The sequence below is a fragment of the Taudactylus pleione genome, unplaced genomic scaffold (assembly GCF_031769625.1).
Source record: "Taudactylus pleione unplaced genomic scaffold, aTauple2 ptg000482l, whole genome shotgun sequence".
Taxonomy (NCBI): Eukaryota; Metazoa; Chordata; class Amphibia; order Anura; family Myobatrachidae; genus Taudactylus; species Taudactylus pleione.
The window spans coordinates 1,249,789-1,274,817 of NW_028284884.1; the positions used below are offsets into that span (position 1 = coordinate 1,249,789).

Genomic DNA, 25,029 nt, shown 5'->3' on the forward strand with positions numbered 1-25,029 from the left:
AGTTCACTGTAGCCTCACATATAGTGCCAAACTCTATCACAGGAAGGTAAAATACATAGTTCACTGTAGCCTCACATATAGTGCCAAACTCTATTACAGGAAGGTAAAATACATAGTTCACTGTAGCCTCACATATAGTGCCAAACTCTATTACAGGAAGGTAAAATACATAGTTCACTGTAGCCTCACATATAGTGCCAAACTCTATTACAGGAAGGTAAAATACATAGGGCCTGATTCAGAGCTGAACGCTCTGACCAGAGCGCTCGCTCTGAATCAGTGCCCTCCTACCTGAAAATGGAGCGGCCTCCTGCATATGCGAGCGGCCAAAAAGATGGTCGCGATGGTCTTTGACCATCGCGACCATCGGGCTTGCGACGAGACCCTGCGGTAGGGTCTCGCTGCCGCAAGCCCAGGTGTGATTTTGGCTCTATCAGAGCCAAAATCACTCCCACTGACATCATTACTGATGACAGTGGGGCCGGCTTCAGACGGTAGACGTTCCCATGGGAACGCCTCTGTCTGGCAGCCACGCCCCCAGCACGCCCACCAAAGGGGGCGTGCTGTCAGTCACCATCGACAGCACGCCCCCTTTGGTGCGAGACCCGGAGCGACAGCTTGGCTGTCGCAGTCCGGATCTCGCGCATGCGTACGACGGAGCTTCCTCCGTCGTGCGCATGCGCATTGGGGTAACATCGACCTGCTTGCGAGCGTGCTGTGCTCACGAGCGGGTCTGAATGACTCCCATAGTTCACTGTAGCCTCACATATAGTGCCAAACTCTATTACAGAGAAGGTAAAATACATAGTTCACTGTAACCTCACATTTAGTGCCAAACTCTATTACAGGAAGGTAAAATATATAGTTCACTGTAGCCTCACATATAGTGCCAAACTCTATTACAGGAAGGTAAAATACATAGTTCACTGTAGCCTCACATATAGTGCCAAACTCTATTACAGGAAGGTAAAATAAATAGTTCACTGTAGCCTCACATATAGTGCCAAACTCTATTACAGGAAGGTAAAATACATAGTTCACTGTAGCCTCACATATAGTGCCAAACTCTATTACAGGAAGGTAAAATACATAGTTCACTGTAGCCTCACATATAGTGCCAAACTCTATTACAGGAAGGTAAAATACATAGTTCACTGTAGCCTCACATTTAGTGCCAAACTCTATTACAGGAAGGTAAAATATATAGTTCACTGTAGCCTCACATATAGTGCCAAACTCTATTACAGGAAGGTAAAATACATAGTTCACTGTAGCCTCACATATAGTGCCAAACTCTATTACAGGAAGGTAAAATACATAGTTCACTGTAGCCTCACATTTAGTGCCAAACTCTATTACAGGAAGGTAAAATATATAGTTCACTGTAGCCTCACATATAGTGCCAAACTCTATTACAGGAAGGTAAAATACATAGTTCACTGTAGCCTCACATATAGTGCCAAACTCTATTACAGGAAGGTAAAATACATAGTTCACTGTAGCCTCACATATAGTGCCAAACTCTATTACACGAAGGTAAAATACATAGTTCACTGTAGCCTCACATATAGTGCCAAACTCTATTACAGGAAGGTAAAATACATAGTTTACTGTAGCCTCACATATAGTGCCAAACTCTATCACAGGAAGGTAAAATACATAGTTCACTGTAACCTCACATATAGTGCCAAACTCTATTACAGATAGTGGAAGCTTCTCTCCTATGTTTAGTGCTGTGTCTTCTTGATGGAATGTGATGCAGATCAAAAAGCTGAGACTTTACTCATTTCAATTGCTAGGTCGGCACTGACTCTGCCCCTCTGTATGAATTTACCAATCTACACGTTGGATTTCTCCAAAACATGTCTGCCAAACCGTCAGTCACTGTCGGCCATTTTAGTACCAAAAGCATTAATAGCTAAGCAGATATCTTTTAGTTAATCCAGTTATATTATTCAGTTAATTAATAAACAAACTTTCATATAAGTAATGTCAAATGCTGCCTTTTCTTGCTTTTTAAATGAAAATGGGATTTTACTACATGCCACATTAAAGTAAATGTGTGGAATAGATTTATGCAGATTTGGACAATATAACAGTTAACTAACTATTCACATTGGACTAACTGGTCATATAGAAAGTGAACTTGAAGAACAGTGAGGATGGAGTTATATACAGCAATGATAAGGAGTTTATGGTATTTTATGTATCATTGTTATCGCTATCTTTGCCCCTTTTTAGTTTAATCTTATTCCCTTCTAGATCCCTATGTAAAGATTCATTTGATGCAGAATGGAAAGCGCTTGAAGAAGAAGAAGACAACAGTGAAGAAGAAGACTTTGAACCCATACTTTAATGAGTCTTTCAGTTTTGAGATTCCATTCGAGCAGATCCAGGTAGATGACTTCTAGTTCTTAAGGGAACCAGTCACCAAGGGGCAGGGTTTGTTCAATATGATAGATGCATAAACCTAACGAAAAAGAAAAACCATTGAGCTGCCTATTATGAGAAGGTACTGCCGGGAGTCCACCTAATGCTTTTCAGCTAGACAAGTACCACCAATAATAGAGGACTTACCTCCATTATCAGGTCAATTACAGTTCAGGGATTTGTCAAATGTTATCTGAATGACAGTACTGCCCAGTCTTGTCAGTGCAGACTATAACCCCGCTCTTCTTCTGCTCACTTCTAATGTATATATTATCCTTTAAGGATCATTTAACTATTGGACCAGCACATATTGCATTTTCTGGCATAGTGTGAAAGTTGCTCAAATTGGTCAGAAGAAAAAGAAGACTCTTTTTTGGGGGTGCTGCTTGTTTGTAATATTAAGGTATTAAAAATTAGCTTTTAATGATATAGTTTTAAAATATAGTTGGTCACAAAAAAAGAATTATCATTATAAAAAGAAAACCATATATGAAGATCCTCCTATATGAAATCCATACCCTTCTGTGACAATACAGTATTAATAGCAGATTTTCATAGCGAAATTCCAGTCAGATAACTGAGTAATTGTTAAGCATTTTCAGCAAAATTATATATTGAAAAAAAACACAAAACACCCTGCACGTGCGATTGAACCAGCTCATTCAATGATTACTGCAATTGTAAATAGTATACCTTAGATATATGATGATAGCCTTCCAACTCACAGTTGCCTCAACTGTCAACACAAGTATGATAATTGTAAAGATATCAATTACATGGTATATCTCCTATATGTCTCCTTATTGATGGATGTTGATAAACATAGTTTGATTACATTGATCAACAGGCATTGTAATTAGAGATGTGTGCCAACCCCCGTGTTTTGGTTTTGGATCTGGATTGGTTTTGCCAAAACCTCACCTCCATGTTTTGTTTTCGTGTTTTGGTTTTGGATCTGGATTTTTTCTTAAAAAATCATAAAAGCAGCTAAAATCACATAAAATGGGCCTGTTTTTGATCCTACAGTATAATTAACCTCAATAACATTTATTTCCAGTAATTTCCAATCAATTTTGACCACCTCACAATATAATTTTTTTCATCTAGTTAAGGCCAAAAGGTTGCATCCAGCTAGCTGGCTGACTAAGCTAAGTGACACAGTGGGCGGCACTAATATGTGGCAGTTCAGTTTCTAATTTCCAACATGGATACAGTGTGGTTTGGATACACCAATAGTGCACTTACTGTGACAGCAGTGGCGGGATTGCTGACGGTGTCCTCAGTACATGGAATGGCAGTGCTGCGGTACTGGCGGTGTCCTCAGTGAAGGGTACCAGTGATGTCGGCAGTGCGGGGGTGCCAGCGGTGTCTTTAGTGCAGGTTTGCAGGCTCTGTCGGCAGTGCGGGGGTACCAGCGGTGTCTTTAGTGCAGGTTTGCTGGCTGTGTCAGCAGTGCGGGGGTACCAGCGGTGTCCTCATTGCTGGTTTGCTGTGTCGGCAGTGCGGGGGTTGCTGGCGGTGTCTTTAGTGCAGGTTTGCTGGTGGTGTCGGCAGTGCGGGGGGTGCCAGTGGTGTCTTAGTGCAGGTTTGCTGGCTGTGTCGGCAGTGCGGGGGTGTCAGCGGCATCCTTAGTGCAGGTTTGTTGGCTGTGTCTGCAGTGCGGGGGTGCCAGCGGTGTCTTAGTGCAGGTTTGCTGGCTGTGTCGGCAGTGCAGGGGTGCCAGCGGTGTCTTCAGTGCAGGTTTGCAGGCTGTGTCGGCAGTGCGGGGGTGACAGCGGTGTCCTCATTGCAGGTTTGCTGACTGTGTCGGCAGTTCAGGGGTGTTCTCAATGCAGGGTGCCGGCGGTGTCGGCAGAGCGGGGGTGCCAGCGGTGTCCTCAGTGCAGGTTTGCTGACTGTTTCGGCAGTGCAGGGATGCTGGTGGTTACCTCAATGTGGGAGTGTCGGCAGTGTGGGGGTCGGTGACGTTGTCCTCAGTACGTTGGGCAGCAGTGCAGGAGTGTCGGCAGCGGGGGATGCTGCCAGTGGGGGTGCTGGTGGTGTCGGCAGCGGGGGGTTCCGGCGGTGTCAGGCAGCGGGGATGGCGGTCGCCATCTTTTTTTCCTCCTTTCTATTGTTTTCAATGGGCTTAATGCTGACTGGCTGAGAGCCGTGACAGACGGCTCTCTCAGCCAATCAGCGTTAAGCCCGCTGAAAACAAAACCTCACGACTCGACAGAGGGGTCGCGAGGTTTTGCCTCGGGTCAGGGATCCGGGGCAGGCAGGGAGATCCGAGCTGTGCTCGGATCGCCCCGGATCCCCGAAATTCGGGTGGGTCCGGTTCTCAGGGAACCAGACCCGCTCATCTCTAATTGTAATTGCATAAACTTTGCACACCTTAAGCTAATTTATTATTCACACATCGGTATTCCACATACACATGAAAGCAATCAATCACTTATCTCATTAAGGACTTATTAGTCTCTCAATTGTATATATTGTTGTAGAGAGATTTTGCATTCCTTATATATTCAACAAGTAGCATAGATTATCACAAATCCAATTCAGAATAACAAGTAGCATAGATTATCACATATCCAATTGTGAATCAAGAAAAAGGTGTACACAGCAACTAATTACCCTATTTCTGCTGTCACATCGTCATGTAGCCAGAGGATGAGGGATGATAGAACCGGGCAAGGCTGCTCAAAGAGAAAGAAAGAGAAAGAAGAAATAAGAAAGAGGAGAGCACTTCTAGTCAGCGCTAATCTGCTGCAGTTCCCCCTATTGTATGGTACATTGCAGGCGCAGTTCTGGGTGCAGCGCTGATGAGAGAGCGCTGAGAGTAGTACAGACAAGAGTTGCAGGTCACCACTTAGCTTAGCTGGTGCTGGGCTGTCGGTAGGTGCAGATTCACCATGCTGCTGCTCAGTACAGTGGTTATGTGTGTGAGGTACAGTAGCGGGCATCTAAGGCAGAGGGGATCTCCACGCTGCATCTCAGGAAGGTGCTCGGCACTGTTGCCAACTCTGAAATGAGAAACAAGCAACTCTTGAGTGAAAAACAAGCCCAAAACATAAGTCCAACGTAATATGGTGGTACGGGGGTGGGGGTAATTTAATGAAAACCACAAAGTTATTGTTCATTTTATTAAAATACATATAAATATTTGCAAAAACACGGCTTTTCCCTGCTCTACGAATAGACTCCAATGTGCGAAGTAAAGCGCAGGGCACTCGGGGCCTGATTCAGCATAGGATGGAATTGCAAAGCCGCACACATTATGTTTTGTAATTCTGTCCTTCCTAAAATGCAAATGCAGCAGAAGGTGCCTGAAATCTCCTTGCTGCATCTGTGATCCCAGGCTGCGTCCAAGGTTGCAGTCTGAGATCACCATTGCAACCACTGATCGCGATGGTTGCACCTTTGGTCAGGACGCAGTAGCTGAAGCTGGCCGTGTTGTCATCATGCAAGGCCAGGAAGTCTGCGTCCATGGATGCAGTTCCTAGCCTTGCCACTCCCGGAAAACGGGGGCTACATGCCCCCTTTTCCGGGAATGCAGAAAACAGAGGCAACATGCCCCCGTTTCCAGGAACGCAGGCCGTCTCTGCCCCACAAACTCCTCTGCCTGTCAATCAGGCAAATGCATACAGGTGCCTGTGCAATATAGAAGGACCCGTTCTGCACATGCGCAGAATGGGTCCTGCGCAGATTCCCAAGCAACTAGTGTGCACTTGAATCAGGCCCTCTGTGCGGTAAAGTACAGGACAAAAAAGTAATTTAAACAAACATGTCAAAACAAAATAACTGACATATGGGAAAATGTAACTTCTATTGATCGTTTAAACGAGTCTTTCTAGTTAACCAAATCTATATAACTACATATACAGAGAGATATACATACAGACAGCTAAACATAAATGGATTGGTGAAAGAGCTATATAACATTTGCTCACCTTAGTAGTGGGACCTGGCTATCAAGTCCAAAAAGAAGCTACCTAAAAAAAATAAGCCAAAAAACAAGCAACTGGGGAAAAAACAAGCCCAATTCCGCTTGTTATAAGCGGACTTGGCAACTATGGTGCCCGGCCGTTAGCAGCTGACCTCATAGGATGAGGTATGTTTTGCCGGGGGCGAGGCTTGGTCACATCATAGTGTGAAAGTTGCTCAGGCGCCATTTATCCTGATTCCTGCTGTATTTCCAATTCTCTGTGCAGGCTGCTAGATCACAGGTCTACTGTATTCCATACATAGTGCATTCAGTCTTCATGTTGTTGTTGTTCTTGTAAGGCACAACAGTGTCAGAGGGTGGGAGGGAAAACAGATTGTATATAAAACAGGAACATACAAGGTAGACAAACTATATGGAGATGTGAAAAAATGGTAGGGATGGGTCCCAGGGAATGCTAACAATCTAGTGGGGAAATAGTAGAATTGAAACAAGAGGTGCAAGTGTAACTAAGGGTGGTCTTTCTGCCCTTATCACGGCTGCAGCAAACACGTTAACCCATAACTCCGGGCACTTAAGCCAAAATCTATGTGTTAATGCGCAATGGCCGCAGACTCTTCGTGCGAAGGTAATGGGCTTGTAATTGAATAGCTCCTGGCATTAAAATCCAGGGCTATAAGCCCGCAGTAAGTACCGCAGCTAATTAAATCCGGCCCTAAGTGTCATCTGGAAAAGCCTTCTTCTGTACATTGCTGTGTGCAGCCCTGCCTGCCCATACTCACCGCACAAAAGGCTTGCATTTTGCCATAGCTCACAGAGAAGTGCATTAGAATACAATTCTTAAAATGACTCATTTTCCTTTACTCTTATGATTTACTTAACCATTAAATAAAGCTAAGCCAAGGAGTATTTAGAAGAAAAAGGAAAACATTTATTTCATTGAAAAGGATGGGATATTGAGCTGTGATGTAACGTTTAGTTTTGCACATTTAATTTTGGAGATTTTACTTCCTCGCTGCACATTTAACTGCACTTTTAGTTTGCAGGCATTTCCCAGGAATGGACCCTAGTTAAAGATTAACCTGCACCATTTCCCTGTGGAATCATACTCTCAATTGAAGACTAGTAACACAAATTTGCTTAGACCTTTCAGTGAAACAAACCAGCATAACCATATTCTGCAGAACTTAACACAGCTTTCCAATTGTACTGGGTACTAATCTCTAACATAATTGCTTATAGACACATTACTCTTATTCAGCCATCAAACCTGTACTTGTGCCTACATTGTTTTATATATAAATACTGAATTTTTTTTTCTACTCTGCAGAAAGTGCAAGTTGTAATCACTGTCTTGGACTACGACAAACTTGGTAAGAATGAAGCTATTGGCAAGATCTTTGTTGGATGCAGTGCCTCAGGAACCGAGCTCCGGCATTGGTCAGATATGCTGGCCAACCCACGGCGCCCCATTGCCCAGTGGCACCCACTGAAGCCAGAAGAAGAAGTGGATCATGCACTCGCCAGTAAGAAGTAAAGAGCCACTTTACACACAATATTCCCCTTGTCCTATTACTTCAACCCTCACACTCTGCTGTGCAGACTTTAAGCTACAAGCCCCTTCTGCTCACCCACCGGCTATCTCTATCACAGCAGCCAGGACTTATGGAACACATCTAAGGGGTGGCAGAACAAAATAAGGCAATTTAATTGTATAGAAGACTCTTGTAGCTACAAACAAATCTGGAAAAATAGGTTCTTAAAAGGATGATTCCTACCATTGTAAACGAGCTCCTGAAGATGAACAGGAATGGTAGACAATTGTACTCCTCTTTCATGTGTTCTAGACAATTTTTCTATTGTACTTTTAAGTTGGTGGGAAAAGAAAAATGTTTGACATACCGGTCTTCCAAAACATACATGTTTGAAATTCTATTGCTGTAGACAGTTACTGGGCCATTCATAAAACAGGTCATCTCAGTGAGGGACACCCCAATTCATTACATGACTTTTTTAAGCACCATTCTTATCATACAGTCTCTTGTAAGAATTTAGTAAGGATTGAGTAATGATTCTAACATAGGAACTATATTCTTATGCATTAAGTGTAATAAATTATTAATATAAGTTTTTGCAAATTAATTTTTATAATAGTAACTTACAAATAGATTTCACAGTTTTATTTTAATGTTTCATTTTATAATATGTATATCTTAGGCATTTTCAATTTACTGTCCTAGACTTCACGATTCAAACCACCAAATTCTTAAATCAATCCCTGTGCTGTACACCAGTGGCAGAGCGCGTTTTGTCATCTTAGCTCTCTCCTAACCAGAATCACACGTCTTCCATTTTTTTTAAGGCAAGCATCAGATATACCGCCAAGGATGGAGCATAATTACCTATACATTAAAGCTCAAACAGCTTTATTCTTTTCTTGGGATGAATTTACATATTTCTTTAAATATGTCACCAAATTCCTTACCAATAATAAAAGGAAACAAAATCATTGATTAGAAGTTTACATTGTCAGCAGGTGGTTTTGGAAAATCATGTGAAGTGTTATATAAATATTAGCAGATGAGCTATTGTGCAGAAAATCAGGTTTAGGTAAAGAGAGCCAAAATTGGTCCTTAAATTGTTTTTGTATGGCTATCATACTAAGTGGGGTTGTGTAACTAAGAACTGTTGGACAGATGGGAAATAATAATCACATGATTCCAGGATGCAGAGTTTTAGGATTCACTAATAGCAAATGTACATAGGAGTGTAGCAAAAAAGACGAGGCGTAATGTGTTCCGTGTTTGTTCTCATCACCAGTCGCCTACTTAAGCATAATATAGCAACAAGGCGCTTGGAATTCATTCAGTTGTATCCAGCAAAAAAAAAAAAGGGACCAGATGTGCTACAGTCCAAAAGAGAGAGAGTTGAGAGTATGATTCTGAAGTGCTATTAGTCTCTTGGGGGAGGTTTATCAAACATTCCAAAGAAAACAAGTGGCGATGTTGCCTATAACAACCAATAAGATTCTATAATTTTATAGTATGTACTTGATAAACGTTAGCTAGAATTTCATTGGTTGCTATGGGCAACTTCTCCAGTGTGATGAACATAGTACAAAACACAAACAGACTAAATGAACTAGAATAAAATATAATAGTTTAGTGTATAATCTAAATTTTAAAATATCCCATACACTGTGCTAATGAGTCCTGCTAGTAACTGTGTTATTAATGAACCTATTAGTAAGGCACTCCTTGCTACCTGTATTTTATAGTCACAATACCAAATGCCAATCTTTTGTCCAATTTCTCCTGTCACCAAAGAGACTAAAGACTAAATCAAATACTGTTGCAACAACCCATTGACTCAAGTACGCACTCTTGTAGTAAACTATTTATACATTTATGTAATATTGTTTTCAAATATGAAATCTAAACTAAAGAAATTTCCAAATTGTGATGTCTAAATAATAATAGGTCATGTACAAATGTATAAAAAGGAACAGGCAAATGCAATTTTCCTTGATTTAGGACATCAAGTATCTATTTCATTGCATTTGTAATTTTGTAACTGATTCTCCAAGCATAGACTGCGGGAGAGAGAGTTGAGCAGATTGGGGTTTATCATGCTCAGTACAGGATAGCTGCACAGCCCTACACTAATGTGTTTGGTTTTGCTGGCGAGCACAAAACAAGATTTGTTTTTTATGTTAAAAAAAAGGATAAAAAGGTGCAATTGTACTTGCTTAGGGGGTTGTTGCAGTATACTCAGTCTCACAATTTATCTTACAGAGCTGCTGTGCACATGAACTTTGGACAATGGAATGGTGGCTTAATAGGCACTACAAAAAAAAATTTGATTGGAGTAAAGAGTGGTGGAGTTTTTAATATTCCTTTTGGGATGATTATATATTTAGCATATGGACAATTTTAATATGGTGTATGGGACATTTTAGCCTTCCTTTTAAAATTAATTAAAATTGTATACTGTACTCAACAATGTTTCTGTGCTCATAATACAGATGGAGTGACAATTAACATAACATAGCACAAGTTGCACTGCATGTGTTATATGTCCATTCAGATATAACACACTCACATTATTTTTTCTAGTGACTGGACAGAGCCAGGATATAAGACATAGTGCATATTCCTTATGTAGTAAGGTGGAATGCCTGAAGCTCATTCCGTATGTACATGTATAAGTAGAATACAATAAATGGCTGAAATGTAAAACACTGCACCAGTAGAGGAGACTGAATACTAATAGATCTAATTTATTGTAAGGAGGATGGGGCTGATGCAGAGTTGTATGCATGTCCGTTTTGCGGATGGATCGTGTGTGCTCTGTGGCCAAGTGCATCCATCTACGGGCAATTGGGAGTTTCGGCTGAAAGGGCGTAAGTGAGTGGTAATGGGGCATTCACTTGTGGGCTAAGGTTTGTGAGAACGGAGCAAGGGCATGTAGACAGAATTGCGGACTTTGCTGAGTTGTATGTATGTATGTATACTTTCATAGATGCATACAATTCAGCAAACGGGCAAATATCTGCATTTAGTTCCCTGCACGCAATACGGGTATAGCTATGGCCGGCTTGCGTTCAACTTTGAATTGGCCCCAATGGGTGCTAATCTCATTTTTTTTTTAAAGTTTAGAACCATATGTATTGTGCATGAGTTGTCTAAACTGTACATGCAAATACAGTATTTTATATATATAAATGTAATATATATATAGATTTATTGTACATGGTCAGAACAGAAGTCACTATATTCATGGTACTAGTCACGTCATGGGGACAGTTGTACTACCTGCTTGCATGACTGTCTTTTATATGGTAAGATACTTTATGTAAAAGCAAAGAGCATTAGTAATGTATAGAACAGTTTGTATGACTTATGGAACGTTCACTTTATTGTTAACCTTAAGCCAAGCAAGGTGTAAAAAAAATATATACAAAAAAACTTCCAACGCAACTATCTCCCATAACAGTTGAAGTCAATACAACTCCATAGCTCCAGTCAGATCTAGTTAAGGTTTGTGTTGAGTGCAACCTAAAATCCCTTGTGTGAGCTGCTTTAATAAATATATATCTATCACTTGTAAACAAAATAAAAATATATAAATGAAAAATAAGAACGCCACTCTGGTTCTTATACGTATGTATATATAGTATGCACTGTAGTAGCCCTGAAAGCTTCAAATTCAATGGTAATAGTATAATCAGTGTTCATAGTTTGTATAGGAAATAATAAATAGCAATTTCACTGTATATACTAAAAGCTTGCAGAAGAGGCTTCTACTTATTGAAGTTTTAGGCAAAGTCTTTCTTTGCAGAAAACTTGATATACTTATATTTCCAATTATTTTTATTATGTAAAACAAAGCATACTGTATATACACAACCCATTTTATGAAACTGTTGCCTGATACTTAAATGTTTAAAAGGTGCAGGGCTAAGATTTCTTTATTGTAATCAGGTGCTGTTTTTGGAAAGGAGATTTTTGGGGGTAGGTGTTTGGTGCATTTAGTCCTCATAACCTGAGTGTCTAGTTTAGTAAACTAATGATACGATTGTGCAGTGGAAGGCATAGCATTGGTTTTTCATTGACAAAACAAAATACAATTGTTTAATAATTTCACTCAAACTTGCCTTTAACCATGTTTTAAAGGAAATCTCCACTCGTAATTATTTTTCCCAAATCCCTCTCTCCCGCCATTTAGTAAAGCAGTGGCAAATCCCTCTCTCTCGCCATTTAGTAAAGCAGTGGCAAGTACCTCTCTCCCGCCATTTAGTAAAGCAGTGGCAAGTACCTCTCTCCCGCCATTTAGTAAAGCAGTGGCAAGTACCACTCTCCCGCCATTTAGTAAAGCAGTGGCAAGTACCTCTCTCCCGCCACTTAGTAAAGCAGTGGCAAGTACCTCTCTCCCGCCATCTAATAAAGCAGTGGAAAGTACCTCTTTCCCGCCATTTAGTAAAGCAGTGGCAAGTACCTCTCTCCCACCATTTAGTAAAGCAGTGGCAAGTACTTCTCTCCCACCATTTAGTAAAGCAGTGGCAAGTACCTCTCTCCCGCCATTTAGTAAAGCAGTGGCAAGTGCCTCTCTCCCGCCATTTAGTAAAGCAGTGGCAAGTACCTCTCTCCCGCCATCTAATAAAGCAGTGGAAAGTACCTCTTTCCCGCCATTTAGTAAAGCAGTGGCAAGTACCTCTCTCCCGCCATTTAGTAAAGCAGTGGCAAGTACCTCTCTCCCGCCATTTAGTAAAGCAGTGGCAAGTACCTCTCTCCCGCCATCTAATAAAGCAGTGGAAAGTACCTCTTTCCCGCCATTTAGTAAAGCAGTGGCAAGTGCCTCTCTCCCGCCATTTAGTAAAGCAGTGGCAAGTACCTCTCTCCCGCCATCTAATAAAGCAGTGGAAAGTACCTCTTTCCCGCCATTTAGTAAAGCAGTGGCAAGTACCTCTCTCCCGCCATTTAGTAAAGCAGTGGCAAGTACCTCTCTCCCACCATTTAGTAAAGCAGTGGCAAGTACCTCTCTCCCGCCATTTAGTAAAGCAGTGGCAAGTACCTCTCTCCCGCCATTTAGTAAAGCAGTGGCAAGTACCTCTCTCCCACCATTTAGTAAAGCAGTGGCAAGTACCTCTCTCCCGCCATTTAGTAAAGCAGTGGCAAGTACCTCTCTCCCGCCATTTAGTAAAGCAGTGGCAAGTACCTCTGTCCCGCCATTTAGTAAAGCAGTGGCAAGTACCTCTCTCCCGCCATTTAGTAAAGCAGTGGCAAGTACCTCTCTCCCGCCATTTAGTAAAGCAGTGGCAAGTACCTCTCTCCCGCCATTTAGTAAAGCAGTGGCAAGTACCTCTCTCCCGCCATTTAGTAAAGCAGTGGCAAGTACCTCTCTGCCGCTGTGGAGTGGAGATCTCCTTTCAAGGATGGTTTTCCAGAGCTGTATTATATGAATCTTTAACTAGAATACACTGAAGTCTATACTCGTACCATCCCAAAGCAGTACTATTTGAATCAATCTTTTATATAGATAACTAGTGTAACTCCAGTATTTCTTTTCATTTAGAAAGGATGTCTGGGTCGTCAGATGGGTAATAATGCTTCCTAAAATGTACTACTTTAACTGGTTGTACATTAAGGGGGTTCTTTACTAAATGACAGGTTTAAAGCAGAGATGTTTATGTAGGCAATACATGCCATGTTTTGCCTTTTAATAAAACCAGTGCTTTAAATCTTATGGCAAAACTGCAGAAAATTAGGTTATATAGGAAATGTAGAAAGAAGAATTGTATATGAAGTAAAATGGGAAAATATGGGTTATACAGGGTAGGCTAAGATGGATAATGGAGACCAGCCATATTAAGCATCTTAATAAATTCTAGGGGGCAGTGTATTCTTCACATCATTATCAGAGACCTGTCTGTGTACCCGGATATATTTGTGTGTCTGCTGGGGAGTGGGATGCGTGTTTGATATTCTGTATATAAAATGCATGTAAGACCTTGTAGATATCAGCATGGGGGATAGGTGTATGATTGAGAGATTGAATGAGACCAGAATAATACCGGTCTTCTAACCTCTTTACTACATTGGCAGATCTTTTCTGATAACATATGTCCACAAACAGGAAGGTAACATAGCTTTATATCAGAACACATATATACGTATTAATCCCTGTTTAGTGATGTTACAATCTGTGCTGACCTCTGATCTCCTGACTATTAACCATCAGATCTGCCATGATGTAAACAGGTTAAATAGGTAACATTTTTAAAACACATGGCTGCCAGAGGAGGTTGTAGGCTTTACTGACAGTAAACAGGTTAATTTGAAAGGTAGATGTTTGGATAAATCTTAAGAGTGGGGTTTGTGTTCCATTTTAATTTATATTTTTGAATGTATGCATGCTACAGAGGAAATTAAAGTATATAGATAAATATATAAATAGATAAAAATGTCTATCTATCTATATATATATAAATACATAGAGAAAGGGGTATAAAAGGGTGGGTGTATGTTTTACTTTCATTATTTTCCCATTTGTGTGCGTCGAAGTGATGTCTTGTAACCTGCTAAATGTTAACGGATTTTTATCCATGCAATAGATCCTGGCCTTCACCCTGAAATAGGGGTGGATCCCTCCTGCGTCTCGTGCTGTCTGTATAATATTTTTTGCCATGCTGAGATATAAAAGCCATATATTCTGAGAGAAGGGTATCCAGGTGGGGGATACTCAGACTAAATATGCATGTATATTGTCTTTGTCTTATGTTTTCAGGAAATGAATGGGGTGAGGTACATAGGAGTATCTCTTTATGGGCTGTGCTTTCCTCCTCACCTCAATGTGTTTGATGTTTGTGTGAGTTTATTGTTGTCTTTGTTATTTTGTAAAATGTCTCCTTAATAAAGAAATATTGAAGCAAGTGTCATATTGCCATATTTTGTTACAACCTGTGACATATAACTGTTTACGTCTATCACTTTTCCTAGTCTAAATTTATACCAGAACACCTCACTACCGGGCTTGACAAGTGCTTAAGCTCTTTCACTCAGCTCTAAATACTCATTTGTTGCTTCGACACTTGTTTACTGCTACTCTGCCATGCAAAGCCGCAGTTATCAGGCCACACCCATCTTCAAGACATTTCATTTTGGAGCACCATAACAAACTGCCCCAGGCTATGTGGATGGCGACATTACTAGGCTGCTCACAGACTTACCTTGAAGCTGGGTACACACCTAACAGATATATATGCAGATGATGGTTGTTCATACACACTGAACAACCATCATCTGGCCGGGGGGCCTGTCACGCCCTCTCCCCGCGGCCTCTGCTACATTTATAGAACTATGCTCTTAGAATTTAATGAATGCTGTTCTAATTCAGAGGCATCACAACATAATTCTTTACTACATAAAGCCTTAGACATCCTGGCACACAAATACAATTCAGGACTAGCCTCATCCACAAGAGCATATGCTTCAGCTCTCACTTTACTTATCCCCGGTTTCTCAGAGAACAGGATTTACTTAAGCCTATTACGAGGTATAGTCTTATTTGGCCCATGACATCGAAGTACTACTCAACATGGGACATAGGGCCTGATTCAGATATGTACGCTAATGCAATCACAGCTGTGACCCAGCATACAGCTGCTGTGCCAACATATGCAATGTCTCAGATGTTGGGATATGTATTGAGATGCCCACCGGGGCCATGGCAAATCCATGCAACTGCATACACATATACAGCTGCCATCGGCCGCACTGCTGAGTTGGCCTTGATAGATCTGTTCCACTTAGCTCAGATATATAGATATAGATTGCATTCCAAACACTATTCACCTCTTGTATCCTGCACCACTACAACATACAGTCACCGTCTGATGGTCTGTATCCTCCGCTCCATGCTGAGTCAGGGGCAAACACAGGATTTTTAGGGGGGGTTCCATAATATACATATATATATATATATATATATATAACACATACATATATACACACACAACATACTTACAAACACATACATACGCATAGCATACTTATACACTGTCATGCTCAGGCTATGCTGACCATCTGCCGAGGTTATGGAAGACGTGGATCCAGATTGGGAAAGGAACAGGAGGTGAGGTGCCTGGATAAATGACTTCCTTATCCACTAGTACCAGATGTTGACTAGACCTGACCAAAGGCTTGGAGTCTAACTTACTGGGAGGTGTTCACCAGTGACCCCTCCAAGTGGTATTTGGGCTTAAGCTGCAACCAGAAAGCACCTTTTTGGTCAGGTATTCGGCACATGTGGCAAATGGAAGAACACTATCATAGGACAGGGAAGGCAAAGGAAAAAGATACTGGAAGTTTGTACTGGAGTAATGTAATGAGAACACACTCTGTTGACCCAGACCCAAGGCTGACACAGGAGAATGGTACTAGAGATTGTACTTGGATGACGTACTAAGTACATACGCTGCGGCTTCAGACGCAGAACTGGCACAGGAGAATGATATTATGAGATGGCACTTGGATGACTTACTAAGTACACACACTGTGGCTTCAGACGCAGAACTGGCACAGGAGAATGGTATGATGAGATGGTACTTGGATGACGTACTAAGTACACACACTGTGGCTTCAGACGCAGAACTGGCACAGGAGAATGGTATGATGAGATGGTACTTGGATGACGTACTAAGTACATGCACTGTGGCTTCAGACGCAGAACTGGCACAGGAGAATGGTATGATGAGATGGTACTTGGATAACGTACTAAGGGCCTGAATCAGGTTAGATCGCAAGACTGCGTTCGCACGCACCCCGCTCGCTACGAAAATATGCCAATTGTATGATAACGCACGGCATCTGCAACTCTATACCAAGATGCCCACCACTGTATAAAGCTGCCCACTTCCCATGACATGCATCCACAAGTCAACAAAAACATCAGTAACATCGGAACCATTCGCACAGTTGTGGTTGACCTGACCCTACCGCAGAAACTGCTAAACTTCCTGTCGCCATCTAGACCTCTGCCAGCGTATGCTATTGCAGGGGCTTAATTATGCATGCCCCTGTAACAGCGTTTAAACGGCCAGGCACGCCTGTGTTTCGCTGACCACCCCCCGTCACCACCCTCAAACGGTCACTTTCTGTCAATCACTATGTGAAGACTCTGCGTGCTCACTGCGATCGCTTCCCACACACGCACTGCATCTTATACGCATGCGCAGAATACAAACCAGCTGGCTGCGTGCGAACGCAGCCTTGCTAACCAACCTGAATCAAGCCCTGAGTACACACACCGTGAATAAACACTAGGAACAAATCACTAGAAGCAACGGAGCTTGGGACCTGGAACGCTGCAACAGCAAGTCTTCACTGGAAGTAATGACATTGTACAGACAACTTCCTGTTGTCCAGAGCCTGGCTAAATACACTAAGGTAGCAGTCCATTGGAGGATAGTGTCAGCTGACCGCAACCAATGCTACCATTGGGTAAAGGGCTAATCAGGATATAGAACCGCAGAAACCACATCGCGGAGCGAGCACATGGATATCCTAACAGACCCCAGGTATAATCCTCAGCGTGCCACCCGCCACCACGCCTGATGTCGGGAGGTCAGGAGAAGCCGGCGCTGAGGTGAGTAACAGCCGATCCTAGGCTGCAACCTGACACACACACCCCAGTTGCCTGCTGCTGCTGGGTGGCCGTGATCAGGGGCGTAGAAAGCCCGGCCGGGCCCATGTGAAGGGACGTGGCCTAAATGCAGGAGGCGTGGTCACACCCTCTTGAGCTAATGAAAAGGTAAAAAAACTTTTGCAGCGCTGCGTAGTGTTTCTCACATATTGGATGATGTGAGAAACCGGTGTGGTATGAAATGTTGATGTTCAAGATGTCCACATTAAGAATGTCTACAGGAATAGGAATGTCTACAGGAATAGGAATGTCAAATGTCGACATTCAAAATGACAACATTGAAATAATGTCGGCATTGCGAGAATGTAGACATTGTGAATGTCGACAGCATATCGACCATGCAGATTTACATTGGTGAGGTGACTATGCCTAAACCCAGTGCTATTTTTCAGCAGGAACTCATGGCCCGATTCAGACAAGGATGCTAAGCCGCGAACCAGTCATTGCGATCGGGAGTCGAACGCTCTTAACACAAAGACTGAGCACTACTTTGAGTGACAGAATTTGCCGTTTGTGGGTGGTAAGTTGTAACAAGGGAAGGTGCTTGTGAATGGGGGAGTGGTGCTGCAAACGCAGGTGTGTCTGGCCGTCAAAACTGAGGTCCTGATTCAGAGACGGACGCTCTGTACGAGCGCTCGCACCTGAATCAGGGCGTTTTTTTTTTTTTTTTTTCGGCCTCCTGGCCGCTCGCATAGCTATTGTGAGCGGTCAGGTTGATGGTCGCGATGGTCAAGACCATCGTGACCATCGGGCTTGCGACGAGACCCTTGTGGTAGGGTCTCGTGGCTGCAAGCCCCAGAGAGCTTCTGGCTCTAATAGAGCTGGAAGCTCTCCCACTGACATCACTGGTGATGTCAGTGGGGCCGCCCCCACTTCAGGAATGCCTCCGTTTGGCCAGCCACCCACCCTGACCGCCTATCAAACGGGGCGAGCTGTCAATCACCATCGACAGCTCACCCCCTTTGGTGTGAGACCCAGAGCGACGGAGCACCCTTCACTAGCCGGGTCTCACGCATGCGCACAACGGAGCCGGCTCCGTCGTGCGCATGCACAGTGGGCAAACATCAACCCGGTTGCGAGCACTCAGCGCTTGCGACCGGGTCTGAATCAGGCCCTGAGGTTTATGGGAGTGCATAATTGGCATGGAAGCGTCATTGTACACGTCACTTGGTTGTATTTCAGCCTGCAGTGATCGCAGTGCTTTTGATGGAGTAGGGTCTACCTCAAGGGCTGCGAGCAGCTCCGATGGTTCTCGATGGTTCATACACTTCCTGGAGATGACGTGTGCTAAGAAAGGAAAGTGGGCGTCTTTATACCGGCGTGCGCTCATTGTGCCATCGCTCTCTAAGACATAGAGGGTGTCCAAACACCAGACATTGCGATCATGGAATTTGCATACCCGTCTCCTTTTGGCAGCAAGAGAGCACAGCTTAGCGTCCGGGTCTGAATCGACCCCTCAGTTCCTGAACCTCTCATTAACTATGACGTAATGTACTGGGCCAAAATGTATTTTCCACAAGATAAGTTTTATTTTAAAGCAGTGACGTCACAAGGGGGGTGCGGGCTGCACCCGGGTGTCACCCGCCATCGGGGGACACCACAGTCCCGACTCCTCAGTGACAGGAGCCCGTTGCTGCACTGTAGCATTACATGCAGCATTCGGCTCCTGACACAGTGAGAGAGCCAGCACTGCACAGACTGGTCCCCGGGGGCAGTCCGCATCTCCGGGACCCCTGGAGTGACTAAAATGGGGGGTTTGGTCCACGAAGCCACAGCCCCTACCTATGAGGCCATGCCCCTGCCTGCAAGGCCAAACCCCTTTTTTGTCTGTGTCACCACGGGGGAGGGATGCCACTGTTTTAAAGTCCCTTTTGAGTGCCCTCTTTTCTAAACACTATATATATATATATATATATATGTGTATGTATAATATATATATGTATATAAAATACATATATAAAATAGTTTTTCTATAGCTCCACCCACAGTAGCTGCACCCACAGTTCCTGAACCTATTTTCCCAGAAAAATAGCCCTGTCTACACCTAATCACAGCCTAAGCCTAATACTAACAATAACCATATCCCTAAAAACCTGCAAAAATTGTCTTTCAACATTCTGTTGTTGACATCCACAATTTGACATTGGGCCTGATTCAGAGGTGTACGCAGTCGTCACTGCGGATGCATATCTTAGTGGTGTCGCGGCAGCGATAAAATGCAAATGCTACTGCGCAATCGCTCACCCCCGCCCCTGTTAGCGTGCACCTGAATGTGTGAGGACTAAACTGCCTACTTTCAGCTGTGCTGAAAGGTGCAACATTGCCGGTAATTCAAGACACTCCTTACCATCCACTGCACCATTGGCACACTATTGTGTGCACCATCAACACTTGTACTTGCCTATGGCAGGTGCAGTGTCTCTGTCTGAACTCCGTCTAAACATGGCCTCTATGGCTGCAGCTCTTTGTCTAAGAATGCAGCTGCTATCACTGACACGCCCATGAAATTCCCATAACACGCCCACGCAATACATTTTTTTTGCATTCACTTCAGGCCACCTCCCAGTCACCACCCAGTGGCCCTGATTCAGAGCCGGACGCTCTGACAGAGCGCTCGCTCTGAATCAGGGCCAGTCTTTTTTTTTTTTTTTTTTAGAACGGCCTCCTGACCGCTCGCATAGCTGTGGGTGACCACCCACAGCTATAGCGAGCGGCCAGGAAGATGGTCGCAATGGTCAAAACCATCGCGACCATCGGGCTTGCGACGAGACCCTTGTGGTAGGGTCTCGTTGCCGCAAGCCCCAGAGATATTTAGAGCCGAAATCTCTCCCACTGACATCACTTGTGATGTCAGTGGGGCCTCCCCCAAATGGAGGCGTTCACATGGGAACACCTCCGTTTTGGGCAGCCACTCCCCCGGCCCGCCCGCCCACCAAAGGGGGCGAGCTGTCACTCAACATCGACCTGGTTGCGAGCGCACAGCGCTTGCGACCGTGTCTGAATCAGGCCCAGTATGCCCATGGTTTTCCCTCACCAGTTCTGATACCAGTGCTCCCCTGCGCAACAGCACATTTATGCGTAGGGTTTTTCTGAATATTTTTGCGCAGTAGCAAATAATCGCTCAACTATGACAGTGCATGCACCTCAGAATTAGGCCCATTATGTCATGTCAATATTGTCATTGTTGACATTGTGAATGTCAACATATTAAATGTCGACATTCGGCCAATTATGACATTCATATTGTCATCATTATGGGCCTGATTCCGAGATTGATGCAAAGCAGATATTTTCGCAGATCGAGCAATTGTTTGCTATTGCCCATGTGTGAAAGTCGCACTGCGCACGCACAGCAATTGCATGCGATTATGGACGCACACAGGAATCCATCACAGAGTGAGTGACAGGTTGACAGTGTTTGGGGGTGATGACAGTGGTGGTCTGAGAAACGCAGCCGTGTCTGTCCGTTTAAACGCCATTACATGGGCATGCGTAAATTAGCCACTGCCAGTGCATACGCAGCTCTGCATGTCAGAAGAGCTCCCAAGGCTGCAGCAGGTAAGATGGCTGCCAATGTTATCAATATTTACGCTGGTATGCGTCGTCGCAAGCCGGTAATAAGGCAGCACTGGGCGTCTTTATGCTCGGGTGATCCCTGTAAACATTAGCAAATGAAAAGCATCAGTCTGTTTCCATCAACAAATAGATCTTACTAAGGGCTCTATTTACCACAATCCGCATTTTAAATGCAGATTGTAGTGTGATATTTTCACCTAAATTCACATTGCGAATTTAGGCAATATCACATGGATTTATCAAAAATCCCCTACAGGGACAGCTTGCGATAAAGCTCTGTCCCTGGGAATCTCATCTGCAGTCTCACCATACAACCCCCCCACCCCCGCGACCGCAACCCTCCCCCACGATCACTGTGCACATAGGTGCTGCAGGGCAGAATATAAGAGACACAGGGGTCTATTCATAAAGATAACAAAAAATTAATTGTTACTTTTCACTATATATCGCATTGGTTCGATGCGATATATAGTTTTGTTAAGTAGCAAGTCATGCATACTTACCTCTCCGACGTCTTCATGCGCTGTCCAGGGGTCCGGCAATCCTGTCTTCGGCTGCAATCCAGGGTGAGCAGCCGGGAGGCGAAGGCAGGTCCTCCCTATGCATGCGATAGCGGCTCATGTCAGGGGAGGCTGCAGTGGCTGCTGGGGCATCAAGGGGGCAGAGCCAGCGCCGGAGACTGCAGGCAGAAGACAGGGAGGTAAGCAACTTCCTGCCCGCTTTGTGGCGGTGTTCAGATCACGCTACCCTGAGATGGCGAAATCTGAACACAAAGGAGAAGCGGAAAGCAGAGCTAAAGTATGGTTATGCAATTCAGCTATAGAGCAGGGGCGTCGCTAAACTTCTCCACGGTAACCCCGCTATGCAAATTGTACAAAGCAGAGAAAAGCTGTGTTTTCCACAAAACAGGACTTTTGTCTGCTCTATGAAAAGACCCCGCAAGCACTAATTGAAACTTTAGTAACCTAGCAGCTCGGCTGCCTGGTACAATGAGTGAATAAAGTTTTGGGGGGGTTTTTGAGACAAGGTGAGCGTGGCGTCATGACGTCACAAGCGCCATATAGCTGCGTGTGAGACTGAGGAGCTGACCGCAGCTGCAGCCAGAATGGGATCAATCCACTACCCAGCCAGAAGAGATGGTAAGTATGTGAGCTTTGGGGGCTAAATGTGGGTGGTAGGACATGGGCTTGAGAGAAATAAGGGGGATGGATGGGGAGACAGAAGGAGGATGGCTGGGGAGACAGAAGGAGGATGGCAGGGGACACAGAAAGGGGATGGTTGGGGACACAGAAGGGGGATGGCTGGGGACACAGAAGAGGGATGCTGGGGAGACAGAAGGGGGATGGCTGGGGAGACAGAAGGGGGTTGGTTGGGGAGACAGAAGGGGGATGGCTGGGGAGACAGAAGGGGGTTGGTTGGGGAGACAGAAGGGGGTTGGCTGGGGAGATGTTATAATAACAGAATGTAATTCAGAAATATGGGGGGAGGGGGCACCAGTCCATTACTTTGCAAGGGCGCTCTGACCCCTAGATATACACCTGCCATCCATCTCTGAATCAGGCCCTTAATTAGTACCTCTGGACCCAAGCATGGATGTCCTTAATACTTGGACTGTAAAGGCAGAGTTTTGGAAACTCTGATATAGGGCATGATTCAGACATTTTTGTAAATCTGATATTTATGCAAATCTCCAATGTTTAATGATATACACAAGCGCAGGAGCCGAACTGCGCATTTGCAGATCTGGTTCTGTTGGCGTTTAAGGGCGGCTGCGAGAAGTGTTCCAGAAAACTTTGGGTGTGTCAGGCCCATTTTTGTAGCTTTACTGGCCCAGACAGGGTGATTTTGCAGAACATCCTGAGTAGCCTGAGGTTTAATCAGATGTCCGACGTTCAGGCAGTTGATCCAATGCTGAGTCTTTGGACTCAGCCAATGGATCACAGAAGCCTGTAGTGAGTGCCTCTTTACTTAAGACACCTCCTGTGGCCTTTGTGCATTTTAACACAAATAGTGCACACAAAGATGCAGCAGTGGTGCCACTAACACAAATCTATGATTCAGGCCCATGGTATACAGTTCCTTGATGAATGGTTAAAGATATATATAGACACACTAGTATTGTGGACCCGTCACTTGCCGAGTTGCTAGCTTTTGTGGCTGGAGTTGCAGATTTTTTTTTCCTCTCTCTTTCCCCACCTTTTCATATTTCTTCCCATTTTTTCCCACTCTCTCTCTGCCCCTTTTGTCCTATCTCTCTCTCCAGCTCCCATTTCTGTCTCAATCCCCTTTTTATTTGTGTGTACACGCATATCAGAAGTGAATTTGAAAGTACAATCTCATTGAAAGTGTGATTGTACAGGTGTGTACACAGCTTAAGGATAAATAAAGATTGACAAATTGTATATGGCCTGGCAGGCAATTGGGGCACACATGCCTTGCTTGAGCTCCTGGTTGGTCTGCAATTATCTCCCCTTTAGGCCCCTTGGGGACTCCTCCAGCTTTCTGAGTCCTGTCCACGCCAGGTAGTAAGGTCCACAGAGCTGGGAATTCATCCTGCGTCCTTACAAGTTGTGGCCTACTCACCCAGTTGAAGTCAGGGCCTCAATTTAGGATCAGTGCCAGCAACGTCTTCCTTTGTGATGGGGGTCCGGGACTGTGACTCTCCCTTCCTCTACAGACCTACTGCTGCCCCAATCTACCAGCGGAGCGGTGTGCTGACCAGGGTACCGTGATACCAGCCTTCTGAAGTTGAAGACCTCCTGCGGCATCTCTCCCTGCAAGCCGTGACCGTAAGTGCTGGTTGTGTGGGCTGCCTGCTGTCCCTTCTCCCTGGTGCTCCCTGCCGGCTCCTGAGACACTGCGGCTGCTATTTGGTTCACATCTGGGGCCCTCCTGTTGATCCACCACTGACTTCATCTGTGATCTGGGTGGCAGCCTCTGCACCATCCAGCACTGTAGCGGTGAGTCCCTGCGTGCGGCATTCATTCAGTGCAGAGAGACAGCTGGGGGCAGCTCAGCTGCTGACGGAGTGCTGGACTTGCCATACAAGCATGCCCCCAAATAACGTTATCTAGGGGGCGAGCCCAGCAGTCAATCATCAGCTCTGCTGCCCCCAGCTGTCTCCCTGCACTGAATGGATGGGCGCAAGTGGGAGGTTAAGGGCACCAACCAATACTGGCACAGGGCACTGCTCCAGCTGGAGCTTGGCCCTGCATGTATTTCTTCTTTGCTATCGGTACATTTCATTGCTGTTTGCACAGTTCTTCCACTGAATAGGTGGGTGCACCCTATACCCCGCAGTCTTCACCCTTTTCTCTGGATGTTGCTATTTTTGTTTTGACATTTTTGCAGCTTTCTTTACATTTGCCTTGTAGGTCTTCATTTGTATTGTTAGTGATACTTGCTAAATGTTTATTTGTGTAATCGTTAACTAGATACTTACTGTATACTGTTTGCAGGTTCCCAACTGGTGACCATTACCGCTAAACCCCAGTTTTGTTTTGCCGCCTACCTTTTTTGTCCCATGAGTCCTTTGTTTCGACCCACTTGGTCCACTGGTGGATATGGTTTTCCTTCATGTATCCATTATCTATTTGCTCATTTGAAAGTATATGTCTTTTGATTCTTATGTTCTTCCTTTTTCCTTTCTATTCACTATTCCTTCTTTTCTCTTTCACCTTCTCCTCCCTCCAGTGTTGCCGCACCATTTTTCTCAAGGGCCTCTATATTGTGTAAACTTATATGTAACCTTGCCCTGACAGATTTTTCTGGCCCCTCCTGGTTCTATTCCCATGGCCCCCTGGTCGATTGTTGATGTAAAATTATATTCCTTATATGTGAAGGGACTCGGCATTCCTGAAATGGGAACTTTGGACTGAGCAAGTGGATGTAAC

The 25,029-nt window shown here is 44.2% G+C and overlaps 1 protein-coding gene across 1 annotated transcript in view; it reads left to right on the forward strand.

Moving 5' to 3' along the window:
* LOC148502814 (synaptotagmin-2-like) overlaps positions 1-12,059 on the forward strand; it is a 152,851-nt gene extending 140,792 nt beyond the window's left edge. Inside the window, exons 8-9 of the mRNA XM_088449335.1 lie at positions 2,263-2,396; positions 7,689-12,059. Of these exons, the coding sequence (XP_088305461.1) occupies positions 2,263-2,396; positions 7,689-7,895 (341 nt within the window). The 3' untranslated portion in view covers positions 7,896-12,059. The remainder of the gene's footprint in view (positions 1-2,262; positions 2,397-7,688) is intronic.
* The last annotated feature ends 12,970 nt before the right edge of the window (positions 12,060-25,029 follow it).